The sequence below is a fragment of the Kogia breviceps genome, chromosome 1 (assembly GCF_026419965.1).
Source record: "Kogia breviceps isolate mKogBre1 chromosome 1, mKogBre1 haplotype 1, whole genome shotgun sequence".
NCBI classification, from domain to species: Eukaryota; Metazoa; Chordata; class Mammalia; order Artiodactyla; family Physeteridae; genus Kogia; species Kogia breviceps.
This window is the reverse complement of record NC_081310.1, coordinates 113,936,465-113,953,604: the sequence shown is the minus strand read 5'-3', so window position 1 is coordinate 113,953,604 and position 17,140 is coordinate 113,936,465. Positions and strand designations below refer to the sequence as shown.

At 47.4% G+C, this 17,140-nt stretch overlaps 1 protein-coding gene across 3 annotated transcripts in view; it reads right to left on the bottom strand.

Annotated features, from left to right (window-relative positions):
* Positions 1-775: 775 nt before the first annotated feature.
* The window catches only part of ELAPOR1 (endosome-lysosome associated apoptosis and autophagy regulator 1), a 64,606-nt gene continuing 48,241 nt past the window's right edge, over positions 776-17,140 (bottom strand). For 2 of the 3 annotated variants that reach the window (XM_059078580.2, XM_067041261.1), the window contains 15 exons: positions 16,805-16,893; positions 14,419-14,596; positions 13,558-13,686; positions 13,059-13,149; positions 11,110-11,215; positions 10,705-10,842; positions 9,645-9,908; positions 8,180-8,353; positions 5,572-5,752; positions 5,174-5,270; positions 4,623-4,724; positions 3,312-3,438; positions 3,056-3,234; positions 2,365-2,530; positions 776-1,468 (listed from right to left, as the gene is read on the bottom strand). In XM_059078580.2, the coding sequence (XP_058934563.1) occupies positions 1,400-1,468; positions 2,365-2,530; positions 3,056-3,234; positions 3,312-3,438; positions 4,623-4,724; positions 5,174-5,270; positions 5,572-5,752; positions 8,180-8,353; positions 9,645-9,908; positions 10,705-10,842; positions 11,110-11,215; positions 13,059-13,149; positions 13,558-13,686; positions 14,419-14,596; positions 16,805-16,893 (2,090 nt within the window). In that variant the 3' untranslated portion in view covers positions 776-1,399. Of the gene's footprint in view, positions 1,500-2,364; positions 2,531-3,055; positions 3,235-3,311; positions 3,439-4,622; positions 4,725-5,173; positions 5,271-5,571; positions 5,753-8,179; positions 8,354-9,644; positions 9,909-10,704; positions 10,843-11,109; positions 11,216-13,058; positions 13,150-13,557; positions 13,687-14,418; positions 14,597-16,804; positions 16,894-17,140 lie in introns of all 3 variants that reach the window. The other variant, XM_067041257.1, reaches the window with a different exon arrangement.

Genomic DNA, 17,140 nt, shown 5'->3' with positions numbered 1-17,140 from the left:
TGCTCTGGTTTTACCATTTCTAGTTACTTCAAGTTCATCAGTTATACTTGTTGTGAAAGTGGAGAAAGGGGCACAGAGGACATTCACTTTACTCACCTTTCAAAACAGATGCTGCCAGAAGGTGGGGCTGGAAGTCTTTTTAGTTTTTCAGCACACACAGGAAATGAGAACAGGAAGAAGAGAAGGACAGGGGCATGAAAGTGCAAGGGTTCCCAGTTTGGTGAACACCTTGTCCAACTCCCCTAGTGTTTCCTCCTTGAAGACTGAGCTGGATCTACTTACTCCTGGGGCATGGGCTACAAGTCCATGCCTTTCTCAGCCAGCCTTGAGGTTGTTTATTCTGTGGCTGAGCAGATGAATTAAGTTTAGAAGCAGACATCATGGCCATCCCATTGTGGGCTGGCTCTCTAGTAGGGCCCCATTAAAATCTTGCCTTCCTTGTGTTCTTTCAAAATATGACACACCTGTTCCCTAATATGGCCCAAGCCTCTAGGAATGGGGCACTCAAGGATGAGGAATTTTCCTCACTGGCAATGTTTGTCATTTCTGGGTAGAAGCAAATAGAGAATAAAGCTAGAACATCTGGAATTGGGGCTTACCTGGTTCCCTTTAGTGTCATAGGGAGATGGTGGGAGGTAAAAAATTTTTTAAAAGGCAGGGGGTTGGGGGCAGAATAGATCCATCAGGGCTTTCCCCATTTTCTCAATGAACTTTTTCCTTTGGCTCCAGTGAGAATAGTTATAGCCTACTCAAGAAAAGGGAATGAAGTACCCAGTTTAAAAAACAAAATAAAACCTTCCTTTATTGCCTCTTTGTGCTTATCAAGTCCCTTCTTACCCAGGGCTTACTCATCTGGCCCTCAGCCTATCCATTATACCAGTTTGAGTTGGTTATCCAGGAGAGATGAATCCAGGCAACCATGAAGATGGTTCATCAGGGGATACCAGTACCCTCCTCACCCAGCCTCTCTCCTAAAGATAACATGAGCTGAGGGCATATGATCAGGGTGACTCACAGCTGCTTGTGCCCTTAAGTAAGAGGACAGGGGAAGGAGTTTCTATACTTAAAAAGAGAGAAATACTTTTGTTCCAGAGCTATAAGAAATATGAGCAGATGAAGCTATGGCTCCAATGGCTGGTCCATTTTGGGAAACAAGATGCAAGCAAAGGAGTAATATATAAACAAAGTGTGGGTATATTTGGCAAGTTTGAGGCAAGCAGAAAGGAGGGTTTGGGTACTCTATAAAAAAACAAAGATCTGAAATTCAAACTTCTTCTGATAAGGCCACAACGAAGAGATTTCCAGCAGTGGGTATTGCAGGAAACTGACACCCACATTGCCACAGGCTTGCAAGGTGATGTGCCCAGGTGAGGAGGCAGGTGAGGCAGGGCAGGACCCCTCACAGGTCCATGTCTGGGCCTCCTGAGGATGTCTTCAGTGGCACCGAGTCAAATCCATCAGGAGTCCTCTGAAAGAGAGATGGTGACAGGAGCTGGCTGCTGCACATGGGCAAGTTTGGGGAACAAAGGAGAGAAATGGAAAATAGGTGACAGAAGGAACCCTCATAAAATTCCTGCTTTCAGTGGCTTTGTGGAAACATGGACCTAAGATATCCTCTATTCTTCTTGCTCCCTTCAGCCAGTCAGAGGGTAAGAAATATCTTTAAAACCCCTTGCTCTCCATCTGTGTTGAATTCTAGAAGTTCCAGAAAGACTCAAGTGTCCCAGGATAAATTGTTCTTCCATTGGTTAAAAAGAAAAAATTCAAGGTCTAAGGAGGCCAAGGGAGTCACCCTGGAAGATCAGCACAAAGGGAATGAGATTCAGCCAAGTAAACACCTCCCCACCTTCCTTTCCTCGCCATCCCTCCCCACCCCAAACAGGCCCAGGCCCAGACATCCGTGGGACAGCACCCTCCAATGGCCAAAGGAGAGCCGCACTTCTATCGGAAGTTGATCCTAGAGATCACCTCTTCCCCTCCCTCAAAAAAAAAAAAAAAAAAAAAAAAAAAAAAAAAAAAAGAAAAGAAAAAAGAAAAGGGCAGGGGGGAGGGGGTCATGAACCTTACAACATGGGTGGTTCAATACTTCTGGAAGTTAAAAGGCCCAAACAGTTCATCCACTGGAGTGCATGTCGGGAGAGAAGGGGCCTAGTCAATAGCAGCCTTGGGCCCCAGGAGAAAGAGTATGGTGTGGAAATACAGAAGGCAGAAGCCAGGATTCATAGGGTGGGGGGATAGAATAGTATGGAGGATGGGGAGCAGAGTAGTGGTCCCTGAACAGTGTGGGGTCATTCAGTATCCTAGGACTGGTATATCTTCTCCAGCCCTCCAGGCTGACCTCAGTGCACTGGCCAGCCTCCCTACCTTGGAGGTGAATGATCTGATCTTCCCAAAGAGTGACTTCTTGCTGGTAAAGATGAGGTCATCCTCCACATCCTCGCCTTCCATGATGGCACAGCTGTCGGCTGCTGGCAGGTCACAGTCCTTGAGGGTAGCATTCATCACCAGCTTGGAGTATTTGTACTCTAGCCTATGAAACAAGGGGATGGGAAAGATGAGACACCAAAATGTGGAATAAAAGGGAAAGAGGGAGAAAGGCTGGGCTGTAAAGAGATATTCCCATACCATGGGTAATGGAACTGAAGCATAGCAAAATGGTGTTGGGCTGGGCATATAGCTAAGGAATCCGACTCCCAAGTCAGGGATCTTTTTCCTCAAGTATAGGTGTTTCTGTGATCTCAAAGCTTAATAGAAATAATGGAATTGTAAAGTCATTATTTTTATTATTAATAATAACAAATTAAGAATTCTCTTTGCTTTTCTTTTGAGAATCTAACAGCCCTTCACAGACTGCCATGTGATACCATCCCTGTTTAGGAGTCAGGATAACCAAGGCACACACTGGATAAGTGGCTCGACACATCTGGGGCCAGAGTCACAGGGACTGTGGCCAATGCCAGAGAATAGCCCCATGAATTTATACTCTCAGATATTCTCTTCCCAGCTCAATGATCCAACCCTGGCCATCCCCAAACTGCAATACCCCATCATGTACTTTTGATTCTTTTTCCAAAAGTAACAGGTCAAGACGGTGAGCAGGATGGCAGTGCAGGTGCCTGCAGAGATGCCCACTTTCAGCCAGAAGTCTATCGTTTTGCAGATGGTGACTCTCTGCTCAGGCAGGGAGATGCCACTCGAGCACAGCTTTGGGTCTCGCCACACATAAGTAGTCTTCTATTGGTGAGAAAAACAAGGAACTCAGATATCACGTTCCCTTGTCTCCCGGGGAGTCCCCAAGTAGAGACACCTACCTGGATCCCAGCTACGCAGCTGCTGACGATCGCGCGGTAGTCAGCAGCTGAGCAGAGTGGGCAAGCGGCCCTGCTCTCCCACAGGAAGTGGAAGTTACAGCCATCACAGGTCCCATCGGAGCACGTGCTAGCAGAGCAGAAAGGAGACATGAGCGCACACTTGCAGGACTGCTGGGAAGATCTGGCTGGAGTCCTGTCATCTCATAACTTGCCTTACCTGTCCTCTCCTTGCCAGACTGTTAGCTCCATCAGGATCCTTCCAACTAGTCCTTAACCCAGGTTTTGCTCTCCAATTTCCCTGATGATAAGAGGCCTTTCCGGCCTTCACCAGGGCTCCCACCCTCTGCCCGTTTGTTCTTGCTGACATCTGATGAGAACTAATGTAAGCTGTCTGAGCTCTAGCATGGCTGCCCAACTAACCCCTCAGAAGCTCCTGTCCAACCCATGGACATGTGACATTTTGCAAAAGTCCCATGCAGCTTTCTGCAGAGGGTGGAGGTGGGGGGCAGGGTTCAGAAATGAACTTCAGGTCACTGCTATCTGCAGTGTACTTCACTGTAACGTTTGCAACAAGAACAGTGATCTTACATTTTGACACCACTGCTGGGTCAAAATGTGCTGCTTGGCTCCCCATCTCCCTGATCAATTGTTGTCTAGGAGCAGCATTTCCCAAACCATCTTCCTCAAGACTGGTACCCCTCAAGATGTTAGTGTTATGTGAAAAAAAGGAAGGTTGGCGGGGGAAGGGTACTGTAATCAAATTAGTTCAGGAGTCCTCAATTTAGTGCACTCAGCTGTTAAACTCAGAATAGGGTCTTCCAATTGTAGAGAGATTCCTAGGGTTCCCTAAACCTTTACTAATCCTAATGATAATAGGAAGTAACCACATCTGGGGAAGACATCTGGGGAAGTCCTCAAGTCTCATCTCATTTAATTCTCATAACAGCCTCATGAGGGAATTTATTACTATCCCCATTTTACAAATAAGGAAGAAGAGGCCTAGAGAAGATAAGAACTGTATCCATAACAGAGCTGGTAAGTGGAGGAGGGGAATCGAATCTGGCTCTCAGCCCCAGCAGTTCGTCACTTTGCTAGGCAGCTGCTCCCATAATGGTCTGGGAGTGTAAGGGTCGCTTTGACTCTCCCTTCTGCTCCATTCTTGACATCTAAAGACTGAGGGTTTGGAGCCATGACTGTGTCCCCAAGAACCCATTAATGGATCTCACATGGTTTGCTCTTTTGCAGTACTCTTTGTGTGGTTCTTGGGACGTTATGAGGCCACAGGAGGGGGACTTTGTTACATCCCTTTACCTTGGCAGCGACAGACTTCCAGGAGCAGGTTTCAGCAGACTGCATCTGACGCGGATGGTGGTTGATCTCCCAGAACTGCAGGACTGGGTCACATCATTGGACCTGCAGAGAATGCAGCCCCCATGGGGGAATGAGTCACTCATCTGTGTCATTGGAGAGCCACTAAGTAAAGTCAACATGGAACAGTTCCCTCACTGGGGAAATGTGGACTTGGGGCTGTGGCCTGACACACAGGAGAGTGTTGGGGTCAGGGAGATCTGATCAAGGGGAAATGCACTGGACTAGGAAAGGCTAGCAGATGCACAACACTGGAGGCTCCCTTAGGCAAGAAAGGTAGTCCGCCACAGGTCATCCAGTATTCCTCCCTGCCACCAGGGGCAGACCTGCCCCAGGAATACCCAAGAAGCTAGGATGGGGAAATCCCAGCCTTTAGTGCTCATTGCTGGGCAGGTCTGTTAAGTAGTAGTAGGTGGCTAGAGAGGGAGGGACACCACAGAGATTGCGGAGGAGCCCTGGGTTTCACTTGCATTAGCCTGGCCTCTCATTTTCACCTATAAAAGAAGATCACGTCCGGTATTCCCAAGGGCTCTGGGTGGAAAAGTTCAGCTGGGGAGGTGATTCCGTCCAGAGTCATATCTGTTGTCACCCCTGCCAAATTAGAGTTCCTAATTAGTTCTCACTAGTAGCATTTAGCTGGCAACCACTTCTGTTCTTTCAATACCTGTCCATTCCACCTTCCTTCATCTCATCACATCCTTGAGTGGCTCATGAAAGGGTGAACCAAAGGTTTGTCAGTGGCCCCAGGGGCATTTCGTAACCCAGGATGGAATAGGAAACAGAGGTCAGGAGGTTGGGCCCCTCACCTGGGGCCTTTTACCTCCGAGCCTGGTAGGCTCACTCTCTCTTACACAGACACACTCAGACAGGCGAGAGCAACTGTGTTACTCACCGATAAGCCGATCTGCGAGGCTAACAGGCTGCGAGGACACTCCAGCCTTGTAGCCTGTCACCTCCGGGGGAATGATGACCGCCTGGCACACGTAGGCTGTGATGGATTTGGAGAAACCTGACTCACCCTCAGGAATCCGGAGGTCAGTGACATTGTCGGTGCACACGGACATTTTCTTACCCTGGGCAGGGGATGTGGGGAGGAAGTGGGAGGGAATGAGTGATCACAGAAGAACTCTCCCAAAACGGAACAGGGAACAGTTTTTCTGTGTCTAAAATTTCAACTTTCTAAGAGTGTGTTGCAGTGGAAAGATTCATCCCAGTTCTAATTACAAGACAGATTTTAAAAGATAAAAAAGTTAAGAATAAGGCCTAGGTGTCCTAGTTTCTGGAACTCTGGCTCAGGGATCCCCAGTCTTTTGTTTCCTTCGAGTCACCTGGGAGCCCTATATGAGCAGCGATGTGAAGGTGGCAACTGATTTGGAGATCGAATCTACCAGCCCACCAGTTAAGGGCCTTCCTTATCCTAGTCAGTTTTCTAGGCAGATACTGAAATGTGTAACTAATCCCATGAAATTTATCTGGACCTCTGGCCTGCTTCCCATTCCCTTTCTGTGTCTTCCTTAGAGCTGTGATTCTACCATACTTACTTTGGAAGCACCTTCCAGAGTGTTCTGGGGGTTAGAACAGACCCCATAACCAGCCCTCTCCCTGCCTTGAGGTAGGACGTCTTAGGATCTACTGGACCCTATTCCATTAAAAAATATTTATCAACAGAAGAAAGATTGCTTCTCCTCCAGTCTTTAACAACCCATACTGTATAGAATAGAACTCTGGAAGATGGAGGGAATTGAAACTCCTTCCTCAAGATTTTGTAATAGAAGAGATATTGAGATACTGTTCCTTTAAAAATTCTTCAAATTTATGGAATATGAATATATAACATTTTTGCTAATATAAGACCATTTATTCAATATTTTAAATTTAAGTGGACCAAGCATTTAGAATGTAGGATTTTCAATATGATAAATTTTATTACAAATAGAGCTAAGTTGCTAAATCTGTTATCTCAGTTTATTTTCAAGATTGTAAGAAATAGGTAAAGAACATGAGAACAGAAAGGAACATTTAGATTATATAAGAATAAGGGAGCAAAGAAAAGAAAACTCACAGACTCTCCAAATTCCCATCTTCTCTCTCCCAACTCACTGACTAAAACTTTTGCTGCATGGGGCTTGCTTTAATCAGTCTCAATTCCTGAGTTATCACTGTCACTTCTGAGGCTTTAACTTCTTCAAAGACTTCTTAAAAACAAGATCGAGACATCTGTCTCTAATCTTTCACAGATTAGTTTATTTCTTGGCATGTTCTCTCTATAAACACAAATCAACTTTTTTGCATGCTGCAGAAGATGGGTAGAAGCTGTGTGGTATAAAGGCCTAACCTCCACACATAGTCACAGACTAAATGCTCAAGACGCTTTTTATTTTGCAACATTTGAAATTAACTTTCCAACCGCTAATCCTGGCTTGTTTGTAATTTAGTCAAGTGCAGTGGTGGTGTGATTACCCTTTACATTTCTGCCTTTGAATTTTGCATCCAAAATATTTTCAGCAGCCTGAAATGCTGATGGCAACATGTACTGTCAGCAAAGATACATGTAGATGAAATAAAGAGTAATTTATTTTATTCAGCCTCTAGAAAACGAAAGGCAAGTGTCATGATTACTGAAGACTGCTTTTTTTTCACAGGCTCCGGACGCACAGGCTTAGCGGCCATGGCTCACGGGCCTAGCTGCTCAGCGGCATGTGGGATCTTCCCAGACCGGGGCACAAACCCGTGTCCCCTACATCGGCAGGCGGACTCTCAACCACCGCGCTACCAGGGAAGCCCTGAATACTGCTTTTTAAGGAAAAAATATCTTTCTCCTGCATAATTTTTTTTAATTGAAGTATAGTTGATGTATGTGCATAGTTTTTATATAATCATCTTGAGGGAATAAAGGTCAGGGAGGAGTAAATGTACACCTTATTTTATTTTAATTTTAAAAAAAATTAAAAATTTTTTCGGGGGCTTCCCTGGTGGCACAGTGGTTGAGAGTCCACCTGCCGATGTAGGGGACACGGGTTTGTGCCCCAGTCCGGGAAGATTCCACATGCCGCGGAGTGGCTAGGCCCGTGAGCCATGGCCGCTGAGCCTGCATGTCCGGAGCCTGTGCTCTGCAACAGGAGAGGCCACAACAGTGAGAGGCCCGCGTACCACACACACGCACACACACACACAAATTTTCCAGCTGCACCGCACGGCTTGTGGGATTTCAGTTCCCCAACCAGGGATGGAACCCGGGCCCTGGCAGTGAAAGCACGGAGTCCTAACCACTGGACCGCCAGTGAATTCCCTACACCTATTTTAAACACGTTCATTTTCCTAAATGTTTATAGTCCAGATGATTTGATTTTAGAGGAGAAAGTCCTCCGGGAGAATAATAATCATTAAAAATCCTTTGAATCTCCCCAGTCCTCTGCAATCTGAACCTCCCGTGTCCTCTGGCCTCTGATCCGCTGGCGCCCCCTTTCCGTTCTCACATGGTCAGTACCTGCACAGCTTACCTGGTTTCCGCAGAGACTGAGGGTAAAGTGGTGGAAATATTTCAGCCCTTTGGAAGTGAAGCTTGGCCCTCCAGCCAGAGAGACGGTGTTTTCCAAAGCCAAGAAGTTGTAGTCAAAAGTCCTGGTCGGAGTGCTGACTGAGAAGGTACAGTCATTGTAGCACAGGGAGTGAATCTGAGGGGAAAGGGGTCCGTCAGGCCGGCTGCGCAGGCAGGGCCTTGAGGAGGCCCCACGGAGAGTGACAGTCACTCTCCCCAGCCTGGTCCAGCCCACGCAGGGTGAGAGAAGAGGAAGTATGGATTAGGGGTGGGCTTTAAAAGATGCGAAACAGGGGCTAGTGTGGTTTATGTACATCTTGCCATTCAATTAGTAGCACATATATGATGTACCAACCCAAACCTCTTATTTTTCAGTAGGTAGTTGGGTCAGATTCTGTAGCCTTGTTCCTATGCCTAGATTATAAAACTCTCTCAAGACACAAGATGGCCCTTCTTACTTTCAAGCAAAAGACAACAAGGTGCTAACTGGAAGAAGGGTGTCCAAGATATCTGGCAGAAGAGAAGCTACAAGCCTGGTCCCCCTCCCCCATTTAAAACTCACTGAACCCCAGATTACTTTTTCCCAGGCTCTCTGTAGGAAACTGAGCCATAAACCCCTTTCTTGCTCATTTTAAGATCCCCAGGCAGCAGCGGCCTTACACAACTGTCAATCCCTCCCATAGCAGCAGAGGGAGCCCTGGGGGAGGAATTTTGTGGCAAAAGTCCAGGGTGTCCCAAAGAGGTTGCCAGGGGTCTGCAGAACTGATGCACTTATTGCACAGCTAAACTGAGCAGCATCTGCAGACTGTGTAAACAATGTCTCACAAATGTGTGTCCATGTGGTTGTGATTAGTAAAATTCAAGTTCACTTAAAAGCATTAATGAATAACTAAGAGCTTTTGGTCATAGTATTTTCTTAGATTCGGGAAGTGCATGGGGGAAACAGCACTGCTGCTCCCCTTTAGAAGAAACCCCTGGGAAAGGAGACAGCAATATGCCAATTAACCATATGTCCCAGCAAAGGTGGGTTACCCTCCCCACAAAGAGGAGGCAAATTCCCATGATAACAGGCTGGACTGAAGTAGGCTGAATTTGAGCCACAAGTCCCACTACTCCTTCCCTTCAGGTCTCTGCACAGAGGTCAAATAACCCTCTGGACCAGATGGTCACAGATCTCCCTTACCCATCCCCTGAAGATGAGACTCACTCATGACTGAAGCCCAGACCCTGAAAACCAAACACTACAGCTAAGAACCCTCCACCTATGTTCATAGCCTGGATGGGTATCCTCTAGGACGCCAACCTGGGAGTATACTAGGGGGAGTCCTTCGGTATCAGCCCCTCAAGAACCCCACCCAGGACCCGGCACCCTCTGAGGTGGCCCATTCAGAGGGCCAAGGTTAGGATGCACGGCCAACTGCTGGCACCTTGTTGCTCTTGGTTCCTGGACCGCAGGTCATGCAGGCCTGGGCGCCATAAGGCTGGTGGGCTTTCAGGATTGTGTTAGGGGGGCAGGAGCGGCAGGTTCCTGAATCCCGATCAATATAGTAGCCAGCGGGACAAGAGGTGCAGGAGGAGCCTATGTCAGAGGCTTCCAGGGCACAAGGACGGCAGTAGGAAGCCACGCCATCCATGACATTGGTGACATTGATGGAGTAGATCTTGGCGACGTCATTGGTGTACTTTCTTCCCTGGAAACAGAGACAAGAGGACAGTGGGCCAAGTGCTGAGCAGTAGCAATTGAGTGCTCCAGAAATAATAGTAAGAGTATGACTTAATATTTTTTATCCCGTGATACTTGAGAAAAATCTTTAGAAACATCCTATTCTTTTTACTCACTTAACAGTAACTCTTTATGTACATTTTGTGTCATTTTAAAATAAGACTAAACAATTTAAATGACATATACAAATATTAAGTACCATGGGGAAATATGCAGTAGGTGCTCATATTTTTTAAAAAGCAGTTTTTTTCCTTATAAAAGAAAAAGTATTTGTAGAGAAATAAAGACTGTATAGGAGATACTTCATATGTTAACTGGGTTATCTCTGGGTAGTAGGATTATGGGGGATTTTCTTCTTTTTGCTTATTTCTATCTTTTAAGTTTTCTTGCAATGAACCTACATTATTTTGAGTTAAGAAAATACAACAAAACCAAAGTTATTCTTATTAAAAACAAGAGCAGGACCGAACAGGGTATACCAGGTCAGGAACCACACATGTGGTTCCTGACCTGTGGAGGGTCCCTCCACATGTGGAGGGACAGGTAATTTTAGGAGTTTACAGTGTCATTTTCCCCTGGAAGTCATTTGGACAAGGCTAGGTGCTCCTCAGGGGCTGGAATAGGCATTCTTTGCTTGACTCCTTAGGAGTCTTCTAATCCCTGGATTCTGAAGCTCAACCTCATACTTAAGCTAATACAGGAATCCTTCCAGGTTCAGAGGTCTCTTCTGGGCTCTGAGCATCTGAGTAAGGGGAGGAGCTTACTGTCTCATGAAAAGTGGTTCTCTGGAAGGCCCAGGTGAAGCTCATGGTAGCGTTCTCCTCAATGATGTAGGTATAGGACTGTTTGCCTTTGGAACCTCTCCACGTCTCCACGGGACTGTTGGTCCTAGAATTCATACCCTGAACCCAAGACAGATAAGTGAAGAAGGCACGATGGCTGGGTGGCTGGTGGGGAGAGGATGCCCATACCGCTGCCATCCTGGGGGCCATCACAGTGGGTTAGACCCATATTAAACGGTGCAGTCCCTGACAGAGAGTCAGGCCCTTCCTCTGCAAAATCACTGTAAGCCAGGGTGTCAGTTATGTTGATACCCTGGCAGGGCAGAGGGGCCAACCCTCCCAATAGTCCTTGGAAGCCCCAAAGTGGGCAAAGAAAGGAAAACGTACCACCATGAAGTAGAGCTCGCAGTTTGCAGAACAGATGGTCTCAAAGACAAATGTGATCCTGGCCACCTCTTTATTCTCTGTGTCTGCCATCACTGACTGTGGAGGTCTGTGGGACAGAAATCAAAAGTCAGTTCCAGAGGCAGACAGTGCTTATTGAAGAGCCCAGATGTCAGCAAAGGGTCTGCTGGGGGACAGGATTAAGTTCTGAGTATGTTGGAAAGAGCACAGACTAAGTCCAATTCTGCCACCCAAGCTGTGTGAACTTGACCTAGACAAACTGTAGTTTCCTCATCTGTAAAACGGAGGTAATAATCTTTCTTAATTTACCTCCCATCATTGTGGTAAGATCCGAAGGCATAACAGATGTGGAAGTGCTTTGTAAAATGCTGTATAGCCTCACAAGCAGAGTGTGGTCTCCAGACCCACTGAATCAGAATCTGTGCATTAACATGATTCCCAGGTGATTCATATGCACATTAAAGTTTGAGAAGCATCACTATCATAAGATGTCAATTGTCTGCATTCGCTCAGCAGCTCTCTCCCAGGGATAGTGGGGGTTTTGCCAGGATCGAATTAGCAGGTACTTCAACTTGTTTCTTTAACAAGGTTCTCAGGCTGGTCCTTCTTTGGAGAAAGAGACAGCCATGCCCGATGGGTGGGGATGGTGGGGGGTGGACAATGAGTAGGGTGAGGAAGTGCTTTTACTGCTATAATCATATTTGCAGATTGAAAAGTACTTTGGGGAGTGTTACCTCCCAAAAGTCTAAAAAGTTTGCTTACCTCATAAACATGGGATATAGCTGTTCGGCTCTGAGTAATGTAAATTAAGGGAAGGGAAACCTTTTGAGCAACCACTGTGGCTGAGCACTGGGCCAGGGATGAAAAGGAGGGAGCTTGAAGGAGGGAATGGGGAAGCCAAATTTGCAACCGGGACGCCGATTCATTGGTTCCCCGTGACCTCTAAAGCACGTATAGGCAGAAGAGTTCACTTTGGCTTTGGAAATCCATTTATGGCTTTTCTTTTGGCTTTGGCCATTTGCTTGAATTCTGAGGACCTCCAGTTCCCAGCTCCTCCCTACACAGTGGTGCTTACCTATGGGCTAGAAGAATCATCTCAATCTGAGTTAGTCCAAAATCACAGACTGTCAATCTCTCTTGTTTTACAGACAAGGAGCCTAAAGCCTATAGAGGCACAATGGCTTTCCCAAGTTCACCTAACCAGTATGTGGCAAAGCTCAAGTGCGCTATCTTCCAGTCCCGTGTTCTTTGCATCGTACCACCCTGCCTGTATTTTTTTTTTTTTTTTTTTTTTTTGGCGGCATGCGTGCCTCTCACTGTTGTGGCTTCTCCCGTTGCGGAGCACTGGCTCTGGACGTGCAGGCTCAGCGGCCATGGCTCACAGGCCCAGCTGCTCCGCGGCATGTGGGATCTTCCCGGACCGGGGCACAAACCCACGTCCCCTGCATCGGCAGGTGGACTCTCAACCACTGCACCACCAGGGAAGCCCCTGTATTTTTTTTAATGGCAAACAAATTGCTTATTATCCTAGGTCTTCTTGGCATATGGGGATAAATATGATAAGAACAATCCCTCCCAATCTTCTTGCCCCAAATAAAGATGAACTGTCTATGGGCACCTCTGGCCCTATTTTTTACAGGTTTTAAAAATCTTATCTGATGCTATGAGGAGATGGAATTCAAGTAGCATGTGGCTGAATGATAGGAGAAGCTAGACAGGATGAGAGAGCAGTAGGTAATCAGCATGGGCAGCAACTAAGAATGAGTGTTAGCATTCAGGTTAACTTTATCAGACCATAACCATGATCTCCTCTGTTCTGAACTGACACTTCCACAAGCCAGAAGCCCTCTCCTCTACAACACTCCTAGCTATGTGAGACTTGGATGTGGCCAAGGGTGGTGTGGGCTTCCCTTTAGCTTTGTACTCCTCACCTAAATCCTGGCACAACCAGAGTGAGAATCATGAAGTCATTGTCTGAGGCTCCAACAGCTGTATAAATGTGATCACCAGCCACCTCCCAGCCTGGAAAAGGAGAGGGAAGAGTTAATGCCCCGTGGTCTTGGGTGCAGGGCAAATGTGCACCCAGATGACACTCTGGAAGAGAGAGAACACCATCCTTTGAGGCGTTCAGAATCACCGCCAAACAAACCATGTTACTTGTCTGGCTACTTTGGTCAAAGTCTCTGAAACTCTCAGAGGACGGCCTTTGGAGTGTGTACACATCGTTTCTAGTTCTGTTTCTGTCTCTAAAACAAAGGCTTGGCAGAATATATGTTATATGTCCATGGGCAGTGGAGCATGCAAGGGAGTGCATGGCATGATTAGCTCATTTTTCTCCAGACATCGCTATTATGAAGAAACGTGAGGGGGGAAGAGCCCCTGTGGCAGTGCAGCAAGCTGAAAGCTCACAGTCAGGAAGGAGGCAGTTACCTGTCATGCCCTTGTACTCAAAGTTGATCCCACTGAGGACGGTCGTTTCCATGTTCGTGGGCAGCGTGTTCCACCATTTGTATTCGAATCCCACGGCAGGTTCGGTCCCCGCTGGGCAGTGGCTACAATCTGGGGGAGCCGTAAGATCCACGCATTCAGCAGGAAAGCCACAGCCACCCTTACTGGAGCTGCTGTCACACAGACAAGTGGCAACAGGGGTGGGCAGCCCAACAAGAGTGGTGCTGAGCACCGTTGCACAGTGACATCAAGCTGACTTGAAAGCATTCTGACAATGTATTTAACAAACTCAGGGTGTAAACACTGACCCTTCATTCTCATATTCCAGTTAGACTACTGGCCCATCAAATTATTCATTTTAAAGCTTAAACATATCCTCTGGTCTGATACATATAGTTAATATTATTAGTCACATTGTTATCCTCGAATGCCTTCACATTAATAGGTATACAAATCCCCCCAACTCCTTTTTTGCAGAGTGGCTTACAAATTCTGATTGTGTCAATGTGGCCATCCCAGCTCCCTAAACCTTCTAGGTAGCGTCCCCACCACATGCTGGAAGCCTTTGATGTGAGGATTGGGTCCTTTCAGGCCTGAGTCACATTCAAAGTTGGAATGAGGAGGAAGGCCGGCAGTTCTCAGGTATGACTCGGACCCACAGACAGGGCCCACCCTGACCTCTCTTCTCCTAAGCATAGTCCTCAGAGGTGGCCTGGCCCTTCCTGCCTCCCTTGGAAGGACAGAGCCCACGTTCAGCTGACACTGGGAGTGCCCACATGGCCCGCCCATGTGGGTGGTGTGGGAATGGACACGAGGCAGGGAGTGGGGTGGGGGAGGGGTTACCGGAGCCATTGGAATAAGAGCCATAAGGGCAGGGCTCGCAGGTGCTGCTGTTGGTCTTGAAGAAACCAGGGTTGCAGGGTGGGCAGCGGGTCTTCATGCCAGAGGCGGGCAGCTTCACTGCCCCCTCCAGATCCTCACTGCAGATTTTCGGCTGGGCCCATTTGTACATGAGCTGTGTCTGCAGAAACAAAGCACGACTCAGCCTGCCTGTGTGGGATTAGCACATCTTCAGGAATTTACCTTGAGAGTGGGGGGATTCTGGGCTCCAGTGAAAGCTCCACCACGGTGGGGCACTTTGTTTTGGTCACCGACATATCCCAGGCCCGTCGCCTAGTGCCTGGCACATGGTCGTGCTCAATAAATATCTGCTGAATGAATGTTGACTGGATGAAGTGGGATAGACCTAATGAGGACTCGTGTGTCGGATGGAATGGGGGGACCAATTGCCTCCAGAGAAAGCTCTGATTCCAGTGTAGAATCTTATTACTACCAATGTCACAGGAAAAGCAGCTGGTGAAAATCCCAGAACACGAAAAGGCATGGAGTAGAGGTGGCTTATGTAACCCCTGGGGGGAAGAGAGGATGGCTGAGGTGTCCCAATTTGTCTTCCAAGTGTTTTCTTTGCTTTTTCATTTATTCAGTAGGCATCTATAGCAAGTCTAATACATCTATGTGACTCAGAGACGAACGACGTGGCCCCTGCCCTCAAGGAGCTCACTGTCTAGCAAGGGCACCAAGCACATAATAACAATCCCCATGGGGGTATGGACACTACGTTCTCTGGGACATCCAGGCAAGAGGAACGATGTTGGTTAAAGAACACAGACTTCCAGTTATAAGATCAGTAAGTTCTGGGTATCTAAGGTACAGGTGATTAGAGTTAATAATACTGTATTATATACTTGAGAGCTGCTAAGAGAGTAGATATTAAACATTCTCACCACAGAAAAGAAATGGTAATTATGTGACCTGATGGAGCTGTTAGCTAGCTCTATGGTGGTCATCATCTTGCAGTATGTAAGTGTATAAAATCAATACATTGTACACCTTAAACTTACACAATGTTATGTGTCAGTTATATCTCAAAAAAAACCAGGGGAAAAAGGCAAGAGGAACGGTCAGCCACCAAGTCAGTGGACGAGAGAAGCATTGTATCTGTCACTTATTAGGGATGTCCCTAGTCTTTTGATGGAGAAATTGGATAAAAAAAGAGGAGATGAATTACTGAAGGCCTTGATGAATCAGGGGTGAGGTTGGGCATCTCTCAAGTGCCCTTGAGCCATCCCTGCTCATTTACTGTTGTTCCTCAAAGTCATCAGGCACACACCTGCCCCCTCTACACCTGCTGCTACCCCCTGCCTGGAGAGCTAGCTCCCCTTCACCTCACTCAGATCTCGGCTCAAATGTCACCTCCTCAGAGAGGTCATCCTTACACTCTCTAAAATAGCTCTGTCATTCTTTATCTCCCAATCCTGTTTTATGTTTTTCTTCCTACCACTTACTACCATCTGATGTATTATTATACACCCATTTGTTGTCTGTCTGTTGTCTCTCCCTCCACTTGCTCCCCAACAAGAATTAAGCTCCACGAGAGTAGACGTTCCCTTGGTTTTATGAGCTGCTGCACACCTAGCGCCCAGCACAGTGGCTGGTTGTACATGTGAACAAATGACCTCCTCTGAAACACCTTCTCTGCCCTCCACCCCCTGTCCTGGTCACTCCTCCTCTGGGTTCCCCCCAGTGCCCTGCACACCGTCAGGCCCATCTTCCTTGTCCCTGCCCTCCCCCACAGGACTGTGAGCCTCTGAGGGCAGGAGCCCATCTTGCTCATCTCTGATTCCCCAGCTGAAGCACAGTGCCAGGCACAACAGCTGATACTCAAAAAATGCCTGTTCACTCAATGGCAGAGCAGACTACAAAGGAAAGTCTTTCTGGCGCAGAAAGCCTGGGGGGAAAGAGGGAGCCAGCAGAGACGGAACAAGTGAGGCCATTCTCCAGTGAGTCAGGGAAGTAGGAATCATCCCCTTTGCCAGCCCACAAGAGCAGCGCCGAGGGGACAAGTCTGATGAGTTCCGTGAAGAAATAAGTATGCATGGACAGGCAGCCATTGCCCAGGGGGTGAAGCAAATGGAAGAAACCAAGGAAAAGAAAATGAAGGGTTTTTTTGAAACAGAACATATGTGAATAAGCAGCGGAACAAATGTGGCAAAAACAGCTTCTGACCTGAAAATAAATGAGGTCATCTCGTTTTGCTTCCCCACTGGCCCCAGGGTCACTGCAGAGGTCTGTGGGGTTTTCTTGGGTGCCAGCTTCACTGGCCGCTGGAGGTCCGGATCTGGCAAAGCCCAAGGAGCAGGCAAAGGGGCCCAATGACCGTGCTACCCACCTCTCCACTGGCATCACAGGCCGTGTGAGTGTAGAAGTAATCTTTGTCTGTGCAGGCTGGCCGCACTCTGCAGGTGGAGGATCCTTTTTCTAAATGGCAGACGCAAGGACAAATATTTGAAGTTAAAAAAGCAGAGCTCTTGACCACTTGCTCACGATGCTATAACGCCCAAGACCTTGGGGTGAGGTACAACACAGACATTGCACAAAGTAGACAATCCTGCCCACCCACCTTCCCTTTGCCTGAGCGGCATCATTTTTGGTCCCTAAAGCCCTGCTCAGATACACCCTTTGCACCTCTCCCCGGTGCTGATGAGAAACCACTGGGCCTGCCCTG